The sequence below is a fragment of the Polychytrium aggregatum genome, assembly GCF_025602895.1.
Source record: "Polychytrium aggregatum strain JEL109 chromosome Unknown BJ171scaffold_19, whole genome shotgun sequence".
Classification (NCBI taxonomy): domain Eukaryota; kingdom Fungi; phylum Chytridiomycota; class Chytridiomycetes; order Polychytriales; genus Polychytrium; species Polychytrium aggregatum.
In genome coordinates, this window is record NW_026516221.1 from 611,032 (window position 1) to 627,163 (window position 16,132).

General features: G+C 56.4%; 6 protein-coding genes across 6 annotated transcripts; 5 read left to right on the forward strand and 1 right to left on the reverse strand.

Moving 5' to 3' along the window:
• Window positions 1–391: 391 nt before the first annotated feature.
• BJ171DRAFT_505955 (Rpp14/Pop5 family-domain-containing protein) lies at window positions 392–1,759 on the forward strand. Its single transcript, XM_053111095.1, has 4 exons — window positions 392–687; window positions 887–1,024; window positions 1,159–1,242; window positions 1,366–1,759. The coding sequence occupies exons 1-4, from the start codon at window positions 528–530 to the stop codon at window positions 1,425–1,427; spliced, it is 444 nt and encodes a 147-aa protein (XP_052966575.1). The 5' UTR covers window positions 392–527; the 3' UTR covers window positions 1,428–1,759.
• BJ171DRAFT_619766 (uncharacterized protein) lies at window positions 1,361–3,162 on the reverse strand (the record flags this gene model as incomplete). Its single annotated transcript, XM_053115409.1, has 7 exons — window positions 1,361–1,650; window positions 1,748–1,931; window positions 2,046–2,214; window positions 2,341–2,494; window positions 2,625–2,733; window positions 2,816–2,897; window positions 3,060–3,162. The coding sequence occupies 7 exons, from the start codon at window positions 3,160–3,162 to the stop codon at window positions 1,537–1,539; spliced, it is 915 nt and encodes a 304-aa protein (XP_052966576.1). The 3' UTR covers window positions 1,361–1,536.
• A 969-nt stretch (window positions 3,163–4,131) lies between these two features.
• BJ171DRAFT_599287 (uncharacterized protein) lies at window positions 4,132–5,888 on the forward strand (the record flags this gene model as incomplete). The annotated part of the gene is made up of 8 exons (XM_053114914.1): window positions 4,132–4,359; window positions 4,448–4,487; window positions 4,573–4,610; window positions 4,790–4,864; window positions 4,983–5,160; window positions 5,275–5,360; window positions 5,437–5,512; window positions 5,596–5,888. 8 exons carry the CDS (start codon window positions 4,132–4,134, stop codon window positions 5,886–5,888), a joined length of 1,014 nt encoding a protein of 337 aa, XP_052966577.1.
• Window positions 5,889–6,052: 164 nt separating this feature from the next.
• BJ171DRAFT_505959 (uncharacterized protein) lies at window positions 6,053–8,033 on the forward strand. The gene is made up of 5 exons (XM_053111096.1): window positions 6,053–6,550; window positions 6,660–6,704; window positions 6,791–6,882; window positions 7,049–7,152; window positions 7,233–8,033. Exons 1-5 carry the CDS (start codon window positions 6,152–6,154, stop codon window positions 7,625–7,627), a joined length of 1,035 nt encoding a protein of 344 aa, XP_052966578.1. The 5' UTR covers window positions 6,053–6,151; the 3' UTR covers window positions 7,628–8,033.
• On the forward strand, window positions 8,010–9,219 carry BJ171DRAFT_505961 (uncharacterized protein). The gene is made up of 3 exons (XM_053111097.1): window positions 8,010–8,312; window positions 8,494–8,622; window positions 8,730–9,219. Exons 2-3 carry the CDS (start codon window positions 8,501–8,503, stop codon window positions 9,103–9,105), a joined length of 498 nt encoding a protein of 165 aa, XP_052966579.1. The 5' UTR covers window positions 8,010–8,312; window positions 8,494–8,500; the 3' UTR covers window positions 9,106–9,219.
• A 1,380-nt stretch (window positions 9,220–10,599) lies between these two features.
• BJ171DRAFT_562062 (uncharacterized protein) lies at window positions 10,600–15,803 on the forward strand (the record flags this gene model as incomplete). The annotated part of the gene is made up of 13 exons (XM_053113251.1): window positions 10,600–10,648; window positions 10,769–10,931; window positions 11,157–11,380; window positions 11,532–11,631; window positions 11,770–12,685; window positions 12,821–12,875; window positions 12,997–13,160; window positions 13,257–13,469; window positions 13,554–13,940; window positions 14,291–14,527; window positions 14,779–14,856; window positions 15,066–15,232; window positions 15,373–15,803. 13 exons carry the CDS (start codon window positions 10,600–10,602, stop codon window positions 15,593–15,595), a joined length of 2,976 nt encoding a protein of 991 aa, XP_052966580.1. The 3' UTR covers window positions 15,596–15,803.
• Between the last annotated feature and the right edge of the window lie 329 nt (window positions 15,804–16,132).

Genomic DNA, 16,132 nt, shown 5'->3' on the forward strand with positions numbered 1-16,132 from the left:
GCGGCAAAGGTGAGGAAGGGCGCCCGCCCCTCTGGCTCTTCTTTTCTGAGGGGAAAATCTCCTTGGGCCCTCCCCTGCGCTTCGCCCACCCCAAAAGCGCACTAGCTCGCCTCCGTCGCTGCTGGCAGCCACACATTCTCTGCGGGGGGCACTGCTGTCGCTGGCCGTGGTATTGTGTCGGGCGTTGCTGGGACGTCATCCGGGCGCCGCCGCGATTGGCAGCATAATGGCGCCACGTGACTGATGGGTGATCCTGTTGCTGGCTGCTCCAGGGCGACAGCGACAATGAGCCGAGGAGCGAGGGCGGCCGAGGACACCGGATCGGTCTCGGCGAGAGGGTGCGGACCAATCACCGCGCGGCTGGCACGGCTTGCCCAAATCCAACCCAGAAAGCAGATCGACAGGATCGAGCCTCAAGAGCAAGATCTGGAGCAAGATCTGCAGCAAGATCCGGAGCAAGATCCGGAGGAAGATTGACCCCGAGCGCAGACGGCACAGCCAAGGCAGCACCAACGAGACCCGGCGCGATGAGGATCAAGAACCGGTATCTCCTCTTTGAGATCGACTTCAAGGACCAGCTGATTGTCGAGAACATGCACGGCGGCATCATCGCCCAGGCATTCAAGGACTCGGTCGAGCAGAACTTTGGCGACTATGGGGCCGGCAGCGTGCTCTCGTCTCTCTCAGGTGAGGGCAGCTCCTCTGCCCTGCGGCGAACTCGCTCGCAATGAGCCTAGCTCCTTGTGGTTGATCATATGCACTACGGCATCATCCCAGCCATCTGCCGCCTGCAGGAGCGCCCTTGCCGGGAATATCGCTGGAACGATAATGCGGACTAAGACATAACCATGACACAACCATGACAACCATGACACAACCGTGCTAGTCAAGTACTTCTCGCCATTCACATCGGTCGGGATCGTTCGCACGGGCCGAGACGACTTTCGGATGGTCTGGGCCGCCCTGACCTTCATCAACCAGATCCGCGGCCGCGACTGTATAATCCGGGTTGTTCACGTCGGAGGTTGTGCTGGAACTGAAAACGCAACTTTATCTTGCTTCGGGCAGATTGAAAGGCCTGTCTGTATTGTCCGGGCGAGCCACGATGCGTCCACATACGCAACATCGCTGATACGGAACGGTGCTGTCCATTTTCAGGAACCATCTCGAAGGTGCAGCGAGCAGCAATCGATCTGGACCGCCAGCTACTCGGCTCTTTGAGAAGATCCAAGGTGATTGACTGTAGGTTGTCGCTGAGCGCCGTCAGCGTCTGGAACGTATTGTCACAGTAACCTTGGTAGTCAGGATCGCTGTATTTGGTCACTTACGCCCTTTGCGTTGGTGCATACCCAACCTGGCCTGAAGACAAAACCGAAGAGAGTCTGCAAAGTCGATCGCAGGCCGAGATTGGAAGCATTCAGCTCTGAGCCGCCTCACTTCATCCGGCGGCGGCCTCTCGTCGCTGCCCTGACTCTGTGCACGACGATGACGATTGTGCTGGGAGCACAGCCCATCTGCGTACTTTGCTTGGCATCATCACTCAAGTGTCTCGTGGGCGGCTGGCCCGGTCCGCTTGTGCTGCTTCTCGAGGACCCAAGCCTTGATTCTCTGCTTGAGAGCGGCGATTTTGGCGTCGTAGTCCTCTGTGCCCTGGACGCAAGCGCCGACAAAATCGATACCATGAGATCTCGCCGCTGCTGCTTGCCTCCCGAGGCTGAAAGGAGAATCGTCTGCGCAATAAACCCACCTTTTCCTGCCGCTTTCTGGATTCGGCAATGATGCCATTCAGCATATTGTCGTACTTTTGTTGATGCTCTTCCGAGGAGATGTCGGGTTTAGAGTCATTCGAGGGAGCAAACAGCTCATCGACTGACTCGTCGCTGTCGCCGTCCTCATAGTCGGCTTCGCTCTCTCGTGCAGCGTCCGGGCTCCTGGGCGTCAACCAAAGCATGTCAATTGATCCGCCATGCGACACTGGCGCCACAGGCGGAGCCACCTCGGCCCATGGCCCGGTCTTGTTGAGTCCAAAGGGACATTGGTGGTACCTGGGCTGCAATGTCAAGCTGGCCAACCGCCTCTCCTCCTTGGACACTGGTTGCTCATCGAGTTCCAAGAGCTTCGGCAGGATCGCAAGCACATGGATCTTGTATGACGGAAGGAGGGCACAAGGATTGCCAGATGCTTGCAGATATCGAATCGATTTGGGCAAATCGTCTGAACGGTAATCATGACAAAACCAACGGGCGTGAGATACAAGTGTTGCTGTGCTTACGGCCAGTCGCTTGGCTCTGCTAATTGCTCGGCCCTGCTAGTTGCTCGATCCTACGTGCTACCACTAACCTGATATCTCAGCAATTTGGTTATGAGAGACATCCAAGTATTCGAGGCGGGAGAGGCAATTCAGACCAGCGGTGCTGACCAGTTGGTTTTCCGAGAGAATCAAGAACCTGAGCCATATCAGCGTTTCAAGGTTTTCGATGGTTCGGATGTTGTTCTGGTGAAATCATTTCACCCAGCAGAAGGACAGAGCAGCACTCGATAAGCATCAGGCCCGGCAGACTTGCGATCACGACCGCAATCGCTCTCTCAGGATTGCTATCCACACCACTTGGACCGATCCCTACACGCTGGAGATAGCAATGAGTGAGTCGGTTGAAGAGTTCCAGATTGCTGACTTGCGTCAAGTTGGACCGGTCCAAGCGCAAGTGGGTAAGCCGGTAGACCTGGTCGGCGCTGTAGGGAATCAACCACAGCCATCGAGAATGAGTTTATGATCGCGCCAATATCGCCAATCGCTCGTGCGTCTGACACTCACAGCTCGTCTTTTGTGTATTCCCGCTCGTTAGGAATGTTCTTCTTACAGATCAGGCTGAATGTGATTTCCTTGGGCTTCGAGTCTGATAGCGGGCTAAGATGTATCAGTCAATCGGCTCGCCATGTCCAGAACGGCACAGAGTATGGCTTCATATCGCTCCAACGGGCGCGGTATTAACGATGTCGGGGAAAGCATGTTCGTGCTTCGTCAGTATTCAAAGTTGATTCAGAACAGCGATTCATACCCTCATTGTACTCAGAGTCCGCGGTTACGATGGATTTGTCGACCAGGGTGGAGTCGCTTCTGCTGGTGCTTAGATTGTTTCGTGGCCGTGACGGCAGTCGCATTGGCGAAGCTCCTGTCCTCACAGAGCTTCCTTCACCATCGCCTCCCGCATGGACAGCGCGGCCATTTTCATTTTTTGGCAACCGCGACGAGATCTGTGTCGCAGTCTTGGTCTTTGCTTTGGCTTTGATATTGGTTTCGAGTACTGGTTGCGCGGTTGAATCGGCCGATCGTCCACTGCTTTGCCCTTGCTGGGGCTTTGCTCTGCTTTGGGCTGGGCCTCTGGGTGTGGCCGTATCGCCCGATGATCGCGAAGGTACCTTTACGTCGGACTGACTCGATCGCGAGGATAGACCGGAGCTCAGGCGGGATGCCGGTGCATCAGCAGGCATGGGGCGCTTCGCTGCTCCACGCGAATGTGGGCTGGTTTGCGCTTTGGTGGCATCGAGGCCCCTTTCGACAGCCCTCGATGGGCGCGGCAAGGGGTTAACTGATTGTCGAGTTGGGGCAGTCGTATTCTGAGACTTGGACGCCACCGACCTTGTGGGAGCCTGAGCTCGCGAGCCGTTCGCAGACACGACCGATGTGCTGCTGGCCTTCTTTTCGAGAGACTTCTTCGCCACAGAGTCGGCTCGTTGGCTGTGAGATAGTGCGCCCGATGCCAGCATGACGAAGCCTCTTGGTACAGATTGGATGGTCTGGTGGAGCGATAGACGGGATCGGCAGCGTTGGAAGATGGTGGGGAAGGCCTCGGCTAAGCGTGTGGGAAAGGGGTGCCCGCCATCGACGCATTGCTGCGAGGACCGCATCGGGCCACCTCTTGGCTGCGATTGACCTGGATAAAAGCCAACTGGATCACTCTCTGCGGCTTCCCTGCCCCCACTCTTTGCCAAGGCAAGCACGGCTCTCAAAGCTTCCGGTTCCTGGACTTGCCACGGCCGGCTTCGCTGAGATCTCGCCGCACAGAGACAGCACAGTTTAGACGAACACCTCTAGTCCTTGCCTTGATCAACTGTTGGGCGATTGTCGCAATGGATACCAGCGGATCTCCAAAGTTTTCGCTCGACTCCATCTCGGCGATCGACGGGCAGATCGCATCGGCGCTGCGCTCATTCTTTGATCAAAGCGGGCGTCCTATCATCCAGTTTTGCAAAATCCTGCTCGAGCATATGGGCCTGGATGCCGATCTGCAGGCCAATATTCCGTTGTCGGTCCTTGTCAAGACCATCCACGACACTGGCATCGAATGCAGCTCTCAGGTTCGGAGGCTTGTTGAGCGAGCGTGATGTCACGATCGTCTCAGTTGTGGCTGACCCAGGACCACACCTAACTACCTCCCCCCGGCAGCAAATACAGGAGCTAGTGGAGCTCTTTGGCGGAACTGATGGTGAGAGCGACGCCACGCGATTGACGATACCGATATTTGAACACACAAATGCTGACCAAATCACGATTTTGGATCCGGCCCCAAGAGGGAATCAACTTGAACGAGTTTATCCGTGGCCTCAAGGTGCGTTGGCGAGATCATACACTATTGTGGCGCTTGAGGAGCAGCCGTTCAGCCAAGGCTCTCCCGTCGGCGAAGGGATCGTTGGAGAGCATGGGAGGGGCTCAGAGCAACCTACTCGGAGAGTTGAGTCGGCATACCGTGGGGCAACAGCTAAGGGCGACTCTGTTGCTACTTCTTAGGGGGGCCTGAATTCAAAGCGTCTTGAACTGGTTCACGCGGCGTGGATTCTCTTGGACTGGAACGGCCAGGGAGTTGTTCAGCTCAAAGGCAAGCGATCTGCACGCTCTCCGCCACGCTTCGCTGGGGGTTGATCATGGGTGGAAACCGGAGGATCTGGCGGCTCGATGATGCAAGTAGCCTCATAGCACGCAGAGCGCTGAGCAGACCATCCTTACAGATGCCAAAGCAAAGTTCAACGCCTTGGACCACCCACGAGTTCAGATTGGCGAGCTTGATGCAGACCGCGTTCTTGGCGAGTTTATCGACTACTGGGAGGCCGACAGACCCGACGGCACTATCGAGCTGATAGAGTGGGAATACTACTACACAGGTGCAATTTCGTCTCTGGGGGGTGCGGATGTCCTCTGGCTGCGCAAGCGCCGATCGACAGCTTCAATATTGGAACAGTGATGTTTTGATGCTCATTACCTTGCTGCATCCCCAGGCGTCTCCGCAAACATCGACACCGATGCCTACTTTGAGCGACTGATGTCTCAGTGCTGGCCGGGGATGAGAATGCCGGAGCCACATGTGGGTGTGCTGCTGAGGACAGCAAAGGTTCCTGCGGATGCACTTTGTAATCAACTCTTGGTGCCCTTCCATCCAGTCTCCAGTGCAGTCGACTCTCGACGTTTGCACTCGCCGCTTGATGGCCATGCACCATCAAAAGCTGGAGCGTCTCGGTAGGCCATTCGATCTATCAGTTTGCGCTTGCTGGCACAGACAAATGCTCACTGAGTCGCAAACCAAATCAAACTCGGGCCAGTTGGCTCCTCCAGGACATTCAGATCGGCGTTGGATCTGTGCTTTTACCGTCAAAGCATACCCATGGATCGAACTCTGTCCCGGGACAATTTAATCAAGATTCTGAAGGAGCTGTATTCAATCGCTGGTGTCCCTGCGGATGAAGATTCATTTGATTCGATCTACAAGCGCATCAAAAAGGATCTGCAGCGCACTTTCACTGTGTCTGACTACGAGCCCGCATTGCGCGAGAGCATCCGGAAGGAACTGCGCTTCCTGGAGTACCGCATCTTTGCACGAACAATCAGCACATAGCGGGAACGGTGCAGGCCACGCACCGCTTTGTAAATCATTGCGGTCAACTGCATCTGAAAAACAAAAGTGTATGCCGATGCATTGCTCGCCGTCGCCCGTCACCACCGTTCATTCTGCCAGCGCGAAATGGACATGTGAACGCGGGTCACGTGGGTGGGAGCATGCCACATCCACATCCACATCCACATCCACATCCACATCCACATCCACATCCACATCCACTTCAACTTCAACTTCCACGTTCACCCACGCGAGCCCTTCCGATGTGGAAAAAGAAAGAAATCAAAAACATCAGCGCATCCTCGGTCGTGGATCTCAAGGCCGAGCTCTTTCGGGCCCAAGCCCAGTTCGACCAGGAGAAGGCCCAGTCGCTCGAACTCGACCCACTCGGCTCTGTCCCCCGCAAAAAGATCGAGCGTCCTGCCACAAAGAAGCCCGGAGACAAGTCAAACCGAGGCGTGGAGGCTCGATCGCAAAAGGACAAGGCCGCCTTGGCTCTGACCGAGAATGAGGCCCAGCTCCTCCAGCGATCCCAGGCCTCGCTCGAGGTAAAATCCAAGATCTACGACCTCATTCGAAGCGGAGCAGCTGACGATCTGGACCACGTCATGGACTCGGAAGACATGCTGATTGATTTCGTGCGAAAAAACTGGGACGATCCGGTAAGCTTGCATTGGATCCTGGCGACGGCCGATGGCCCATGCGCTGGCTGTATCGCTGGGTCGTCAAGTAGACCCTCGGAAACAGCTCATACTCACAACTTTATTATAGGTTTCCGAAAGCAGCGACTCAACGGAAGAGGTGGCTGTTCGATCGGTAAGTTCTCCCGTCCACCGCATCAGCGGCAAGCGCATGCTGCCATATTTTATTGGTTCTCATCGAGGGCCGCCACTTGTCGACAGGGGCTGATCAAGGATCCGTGGATCGAGGTCATCGACGAATTCGGCCGGAATCGGGTCGTCCGAAGAAGCGAGGCACGCAAGGAAGGAATGAGGTACGTCTTCGGCTCTGGCGCTGACGAGCCGGTCCAACAACTCCTGATGGCAAACGGACGCTACAGCCCATGACCACTGAGCGATGGATCTCTCAGTCTCAGCAACGATTCGAGCTGCTGGTTCATACGCGGCGACTCACTCCTCCGACGCTGCAATTCACAACAGACCGGTGGTAGAAGGTGCCTTTGACGATGGCGATGACGAGATGCCCGACACTGAAAGCCGCGAGAGCAAGCAGGCTGAGCTCGAGCGACTGATGCGAACGGACGGTAGGTCGGCCGGCAAACTGGTCTAACAGCTCCCGAGCAATCCGGGTTGACACCAACTTTTCTCGTCATTCTGCACATAGATCCGCTGCGCTATGATGCTTCGAACGAGGTCCGGAATCTGGGTGTATCATTCTACCAGTTCTCAAAAAGTGAAGTCCAGCGACATCGCCAAATGGAAGCTCTGAAGCAGTTGCGAGAGGAAACCATTCAGCGACGCCGTCAAGTCGCCCAGGACAGTCGAAGGCTCGGCGACCTTTTGAAGCGACGGATGGACGAACGACGACGGTTTCTGCGAGAAAAACGCGGCCAGGCGACTACAGCAGCAAGTGCTGGCGAAGGCGAAGCGGATAACCATGATCCAGCCGAGATCTTGACCGAGCCAGGACCTAGTCGAGGTGGCGACATTCCGGGCTTTAAGGTCAACGAGTTTTTGGAGGGCATGAGGAGGGAGTTTGAAGCTCGCCATGCAATGTGAGGCATTCTGCGGCTGTATGAGACAGAGGCAATGCTCAACACTACCCGCAAATGCATCCCCCCCCCTCCATGATCGCCACTTCCCTGGTCGAGCGCCGGTGAACCGCAGACCGTCCTATTGGGTCATGTATCGGTTATAATGGCACTCGCCTTGGCTCTCATTGAAACGGACATATCTGCGCCGAGTTGGTCGAATGGGGCCATAAGACCCATGCCGACAAGGTCAGACGCACTGATACAGCCGCTCTGCATGATCCAAAGATTGTTCGAGCGCGGGAAAAGGCGCTCAACATCAAGGTCTATCGAGACTGCTCCTATATCCACCACGAAGAGCTCTCCTCCTGGAGCCCGAATCTCCAACGCCTTCTTCGTGGGCTGACACGCAATAAAAGCGATCATTGCCATGCTTCTGCCCTGGCTCCTCGTGCTTTCGTGCTTGCTTGCTGCGTCTCCGCGCCCGCTCGGTATGCAGTACGTCAGCGCAAGAGCCTCGCTGAATGGGCCAGCCTCGGGCATGATGGCCGCGCTGGATCGCCCTTCAGTATGGATTGAGACCGACTTCGATGCGCACGGGCACGCCCCAGGAAAACGCAGCATCAATGACCCGCTGTCCACGGCGAACGGCACCAGCATCGGCACAGACATCGTTGATGTTCTCTCGGAGATGGTCGGAAATCCCTTCTTCGGTAAGGGCATCATCACCTCGGACGCGCATCTCAAGAAACCTGTGCCTGAATGGCAATGCAGGGTGCTTTAGAACGGGCGGATAGGCACCTGCAGCAACCCATGGATTGCATTTGGTACCTCGGCACAAGGGGACTTGGCAACCGAGCGATTCAGGTCGCTGAACTCCCGACTGTTTCCCAGCGTTCCGATGGCTCAGTCCTGCTGGCATCGGCGGCGCTGTGCTTATCATCATTCTGGGAACATTGTCGGCGTACTTTGGCCTCTTCATGCTCAAGCCCGCCCTGTTTTGGCTTGGATTCTACACCGCAGGTTTGTCTACCGTCGATTCGATGCATGTGTCTTGCGATCGAAGCACATCGTTCGAAGCACATCGTTCGAAGCCATGCTGACCAGACGCCGACCACCATTGCGACAAGCAATGACCTCCAGCCTGATCCTCAGCCTCATTCAGGGACACAACAGCTACTACGGAGTCTACGCTGTGCCACTGTACTTGAGCATCATGTGGGCTATGGGCCTGGCCACTGGGCTGTTGGTCGTGGTCGCTCCTGGACTGGGCGTCTCGCTGTTAGGAGCATACATCGGCTTTGCCCTGTGTACCGTGGCGATGGCTCTGCTACCGGTCGACCCTGGAACTATCGACCCGCCCGCTGTCTGGGCCATTGCCGTTTCGTCAGCCTTGGTTGGGGTAGTGGCATCGCATTATGTGCAGCGCTGGTCGGTCGTGATGACTTCATCTTTGGCCGGCGGTGGCTTGATTGCCTTTGGGCTGGACTCGATTCTTCTCCGTAGCGGGCTGTCACAGTACTTCCTGGTAGCGCAGCCGACGTCAAGTGGAATATCTTTGGACGGCTCCAAGGTTGCCATTGTCGTTGCGCTTGCTGCTGCCAATGCCGTCCTTGGGTCGCTGAGCCAGCACATTCTTGTCGGCCTTGTGCAAAAGCGCCGCATTGGCGCCGCAAGCAGTATCATGAATTTCGGTAGCATATGGCAGCCCAGAGGAACAGAGTGACAGTACTGGCCTGTTGCAGAAACTGCGAATTCAGTCTTCCGGTTTCGGCCGAGTGTCTGGCTTCTGTGAACCACTCGCATGTAGCTTGTCTTGGAATACTTTGGCGAATACATCTGATCGGCAGGATATCGGGACAACGTCCCGCAAGTCCCTGAGATTGCAACTACATCCATGGTCGAGACCCGGACGAGAGGCTCGCGAGCGAGTCTGCCGTGATTGATGCTTGGCTGATCGGCAAGGAAAGTCTGTTGAAAGAACATGGGGACACACCATTTCTCTGGAACAAAAGCACGCTGCAGTCGGATCATATCACCCATCCAACCAAGCGGATCTAATCATCTCCCTGGGTGTCCTGTGTGAGGGAGATGCATGGAGCGAGTAGGCACGACGAAGACTTCCATGAACAGGTAGTATGTGCTGTGCTTGCGGCAAGCAAAGCCACAAGAAATAAAACAGATCACTTTGGCAGCCTCCGAGTGAAGACCGCCGGTCGCTCTCCGATCTCCACAATCGACCTGCATACTGTGATCATGTTGCGCGCCGCATTGACGTCGCGATTCCACACTGTCCGGCAGCTGGGATTCTTGCAACTCCTGACAAAGTGGGAATTCGCAACACTGGGCGTATCGAGTCCTTCCAACCGAACTGGCTCCAGGCACTTGGAGCACACCTGCGAGGTGTTGAACTCGTTCGTCGAGGCCACCTTGACGCTTCCATGATGGTGATTGGGACGGCGTCGGTGGTGCTCGAATTGCTCAAAGTACTGAGCAAACCGCTGCCTCCGAGGGCTGGATGCATAGCCCTTGCCTTGCCGCTGCGCTGGTCTCGGAGTGCCAGCGGTGAATGGTGCTCTTGGACACACTGAATATGGAGGCAACCTTACGCAGGCTATGGATGAGGTCGTAGCATCGCAATGCGGCGGTGCGAAAGTCGGATGTGTGGCGAATGGTCACGGCCAGCGCGCGATGGTATTGGGTAACAAAATATTCGATGAATGGTCAAAACCCCGGGCGTCCCGTTTTTAATTGGATGTGCTGTAAGCAAAATGGCATGCCTGGGATGAGGGGGGAAGCAAAGAGCAGAATCGCTCTATCTCGTCGCGGGTGCGGCACATTGGCGGGAGCGCTGTCGACGTCACTCAGCCAGGTGACCAATCAACGTTATCCAATCCACCGTCCGCATGTTGAAGTGTCTCGTTTCAAATGGGCGCGCTGTATCTTGTCTTCCAGAACGCCCCTCCCTGGCAGCTTGTCTCTCCACTCCGTCTCCAGATTATGGATGGAAGAGTATCCCCGGAGCCCATTCCGCAAACCGGTGGCGATCGTAAGGGCTTCTGTCCATAGCACGCAGTAGTGCCAGCATCCCATCCAAGCGCCTGATATGCTCATGAACTACTTTTGTTCGCCGGCGGGCTCACATCCTGCGCAGGTTCAGTACGAACAGATATGCGTCAGGGAAACCATTTTCGCGCACTGTCGCGCAAGGCGCTTTCGTATCAAAAAAGACAGATCTTTACCAACGTGTGCTGCATATGCCTGTTGCCCGTGCTGATGATCCTGATATGCGCGATTCTGTCCAAAGTGGTGAGCAACTCTCTCCATCGAATGTCGGTCCTCACGCCAGATGCATCGCGCTCCGTTCATGCCGACGGGATGCGGATGCGTCGGGATGCAGCGTCGTTGTGCTTATTCGAATCCAAAAACTCTCCGATCTCTCCAAGATCGACCACCTCATCAGCACCCTCATACCGAGCAATGGTACGGCTATGCTTCGATCTGCTGCATCGCTTTCACTCGTGTCGCCCCATTCGCCGCGCTGCCTCACTCATGAGTCCACACGTCGCGCTAGAATACATCTACTGCTCCAATCTGAACGCCATGTCGTCGAGGAACTGGCCCCTCCAGGACATCTCAAGCGCAAGTGGGGCTCCGATTACGCCGCAAGCCAACGTGCCCGGAGCGACCGAAGATGTCATCAACATCAACGAGTATATTCTTATCAGCACTTCTACGACGGGCAATCCCGGCGTCGGCACCCTCGGTTTTGTAAATCCATGTAAGTCTCAAGCGGCTGAGAATCTGGACATGCCAGCTCCATCCCGCGTCCTCTCGGTCGGATATCATCCATCGTGGCTGCACTTTGGATTGCACACATTGGTCCTGTTGAAACTAACAACGCCGTTCGACTGCGTTGCGATCGCTCCCAGGCGTCAGATGGTTCGGAGAAAACTACCCACTGTCAGCTCTCTACGAACAAGACCCTCAGCTTACGGGAGTTTACTCCAACCCTGTTTTCCGACGCGATACGTGAGTAACCCGGACTGCTTGATGCTCGCAAGGCCATCGCCCCAGTCCAGGCGAGCTTCTACCATCGCATTATGCTCATCGAGAGCGAGTCGGTATGCTGACTCGATTCCCCCGCTGCGTTTCTCATGTTCCTGAAAGGACCTACACGGCCGAGCCGCTGCAGGGATGGGTCGCCAATCTTCTCACTGGCGGAACAATGGCCTACCTGTTCTCAAACATCCAAATGCGGCCATGGAGCTACACTGTCCAATCAAACAACATCCAGTCTGGTGTTCTGGGAACCAGCCCACAGCTCAATCCCGTCACGAACTTTACAGTTGCCCTGGCAACCTTTGGGAGTACCCCATACGCATACAAGCCCGCCAATGTCTCGAACGGACTTTTGGACACGATTGCCAAGCGCTACTGGCTCAATGTATCGTTCACAGCGCCCTCGCCTTTCCAGGGAATCCAGCAAGTGCCCTACTTCACCGGCCTCACGGGCAGCACCCACACAGTGCTCGACGGCGCCATCTCCGAGGCCGTTTCCGATACACTTGCTCTCTTGGCCAATCTAAACAAGTCATCCCTCACTAACATCTCGGCAACATCGTCTTCGACGAGCCAGTACCTTGCCAGCGCTCAGCAACTGAGCAGCAATGTTCCCTATGGCGGCTTGTATTTCGATGTCATCGACTACACCCATCTGTACTTCCGCTACATCATGCAGATCGGCACCGACAGCCGTCTTGTGGCAGCCGTCAACTTTCCAGCGCAGGGACTGCGTCAGGTGTTGCAGCAGGCGCAGCTCTCGAACGCCTTCCTGCGATTCAGCAACCCGTCGGCCCTGGGAAACTCCTCGATCACCCAGGGCGTGCGGATCATGCCCGAGTTTGGAAGCACCAAGATCTCGATTCCCTTTGGCTCTCTCATCGGAAACATACTGTATCCCTTCGGCATCAGCTTCCTGCTGCCGATCTTTGTGATCACCCTTGTCAAGGAGAAGGAGGATCGAATCCTGGTGATGATGAAGATGAACGGCCTCAAAGTCTGGGCATACTATCTGAGCCACTATGTGACCATGTACATGCTCTATCTAATCTCCGCCATCATGTTCCTCGTTGTCGGGACGGGCGCCAAGATGGAGATCTTTATCGACACGGGCAAGGGTGTTCTGCCACTGCTGCTGTTTCTGTGGGGACATGCTCAGATTGCCGTGTCGCTCGCATTCTCGCACATCTTCAACCGCAGTCGAATTGCGCTGAGTATGTCACTGACCTGCCTGATCCACATCCGGATGAGCAAACTGATTGGACGATCTTTGCGGTGGCCCACCGATGGATGTGAACTTGTGCTTACATTCTCTCATCGCTTCTGGAACGCCAGTCATTGTCTTTATTTTGGTGCTCTGCGGCGTCATCATTCAGCTTGTGGTCAACCGAATCCTGACGACGGACGCGGCTCCAGCAGCTATGTTTATATGGCCGCCGTTTGCCTTCTATCGCGCACTGTATCTCATGAACATCTCGGCCATATCGACCACGTCACCGGTGAGCGACCATTGTGCTTGGGTGTAAAGCGTCATCGAGGTTCGCATGCCAGAGGGCAACGCGCAAATCTAATCGATCCTATTTTGATTGTAACAGGGTTACTCATTCCGAAACTTTGCACCCGGTGACGAGGTGTTCACGGCGATGATGTTCCTCATTGGAGACACCGTAGTGTATCTCATCATCTCTTGGTATCTGTACAGCGTCATTCCCACCGAATTCGGCATCCACAAACCTTGGCATTTTCCTGTGACGGACACCATCCGATATTTCCAGAAGCGACAGAGAATGAAACTCAATGGTGGAGTTGTAAGTGTGCTGAAGAATTCAACTTGTGGAATTGGAGTGGAAGGAGGCGAAGGCCATGGAGTCTGACTATGTCATCGGAATCAGGACCCCAACTCGGAATACAACCTCGCAGTCAAGATTGCGGTCTCGCCCGAGGAACTGCAGTTCGAGGACGACGATGTCAAGGCCGAGAAGCAGCGAATCGAGACCGAAGCGTTTCCGCACGACTCTCCCCTCATCCTCAAGAACATGCGCAAGGTCTACAAGGGCCGCGGCGGTCTCGGCCCAAAGATCGCCGTCAAGGACGTGTCGTTTGCCGTCGAGAGCGGCATTGTCTTTGGGCTGCTGGGGCCCAACGGCGCAGGCAAGACGACGCTGATCTCGATCCTGACGGGACTGTACGAGGCCTCGCACGGCACTGCGCTCCTGGCTGGCAAGAACATCAAGACCGAGACCAAGGAGGTCTATGGCAACATTGGCATCTGTCCGCAGGTGAGGCTGTGGGGCGGGGTGATGGAGTGATGGGGTGATGTAGTGATGGTGTGATGGTGTGGTGGTGTGATGGTGTGATGGAGTGATGTAGTGATGGTGTGATGGAGTGATGGGGTGATGGGGTGATGTAGTGATGGTGTGATGGAGTGATGGGGTGATGTAGTGATGGTGTGATGGAGTGATGGGGTGATGTAGTGATGGTGTGATGGAGTGATGGGGTGATGTAGTGATGGTGTGTTCAACAGTGTGATGTCGATGCAATCGTGTCTGCAAAGGACCACTCTCTGCGCCGCTGCTGGCCCACTGTCCGCCTGGACGAGCCGCTCACCCAATGTGGTTGCCTGCGACAGTTTGACATCCTGTGGGACGACCTCACGGTCGGCGAGCACCTGTACTTTTATGCACGCCTGAAGGGAGTCTCTCCGTCCAACGAACGGGAGGCTGTCCAAGAGTCTCTGCGCCAGGTTGCGCTGGAAGCCTTTGAGGGCCGCCTGACCAAGGGACTGTCGGGCGGCGAGAAGCGACGGCTGTCGATTGCGATCGCCCTTGTTGGCAATCCGGCTGTTGTGTTCCTGGACGAGCCGACGGTGAGTATTGCGGATGGTCGATGGTCGATGGTCGATGGTCGATGGTCGATGGTCGATGGTCGATGGTCGATGGTCGATGGTCGATGGTCGATGGTCGATGGTCGATGGTCGATGGTCGATGGTCGATGGTCGATGGTCGATGGTCGATGGTCGATGGTCGATGGTCGATGGTCGAGATGCGAGGCTACCCGTCCCAGACCTGTGCTCCAAGACAATCATCGATCGACTAACATGCGCTCTCCTCGACACAGACTGGACTCGATCCCGAGGTCCGCCGCCTGATCTGGAACATTGTCAACAAGGCTCGAGCCGGCAGGACGATCGTGCTGGTGAGTGAGCCGCACCACGGGCCGCACCACGGGCCGCACCACGGGCCGCACCACGGGCCGCACCACGGGCCGCACCATGGACTGGGAGCAAGCATGTGCTGATGGGCGAGCAGCAGGCAACGCTCTGGACAACCTGTCCGTCGCTGCATTGATTCTCACCACACCCCATCCCATCGCACTGCGACGTGGTGTGTTTGGCCCGTTCCCAGACCACACACTCGATGGAGGAAGCCGAGGCCCTGTGCCAACGCATCGGCATCATGGCCAAGGGCACACTGCGATGCCTGGCCAGTCCCATCCGACTCAAGGAAAAGTACGGGTCGGGTTTCCGCATCTTCTTCAACAGCCAGGCAGAAGACTCGGAGCATGCTCGAAGGTAAGGGCCGTGGGGCAGGGCAGCAGGGCAGCAGGGGAGAGGGCAGCAGGGAGTGCTGCAATCCGCAACCAGAGTGCAGTGGCCAGCATGTCGACTGACTCTGCTGGTGCCCTGTCGATGCGCCGATTCCCATCACCCAGCTTCATCGAGAGCGTGCTGCCGCCGGGATGGAAGCGACTCGACTCGTTTGCCACCAATGCATCGTACGAGTTCCCGCCGCAGCCCGGGGCGATCGCCAACCTGTTCAAGGTCGTCGAGACCCACAAGGCCGAGGCCCGGATCCTGGACTGGGGCATCAGCCAGACCACCCTCGAGGAGGTGTTCCTGCGACTGATCAGCGAGAACGACGCCGATGCCGACTAGTGATGGTGCTCGGCAGTGCTCGGCGGTGCTCGGTGGTGCTCGGTGGTGCCGTGCTGTTCTTGATCGCCTGCAGTTGCATTGCAGTGGCCCTGTCGAGTGCACCGTTGCTTGCGATTGTCGCATCCATGCCTCTGTGCCTGTCGCTGCTTGTGTGGAGTGGTCCTGGGCTCGATGCAGCCCGCAATATACAGACCCCGTCGCCGCCGCACTCAACTGGACCGAGAGATCCATGGACAACCCGAGGCAAAGCGAGCCAGCGGCCCTTGCACGCTCGGTGTTGCATTGCACCATGGAGGACGGACCCAGCAGATGCACTGGGTCGCTTGCCTCGCAGCACCACAGCGGCAGTCACTCGGTCACTCGGCATCTTCTCTTGGCTCTGTGGGCCAACACTCCAGCATCCAATAGGCGATATCCGGATCCCTGTCTGTGTGCTGAAGCATCGAGCTCAATCAGAGCTCTCTCCGATCAATCTATCGTCCTTTGAGCCAGCATTATGTCGACAACGCCGAGCCCCCTGGCAGCGTCGGCTCCGCT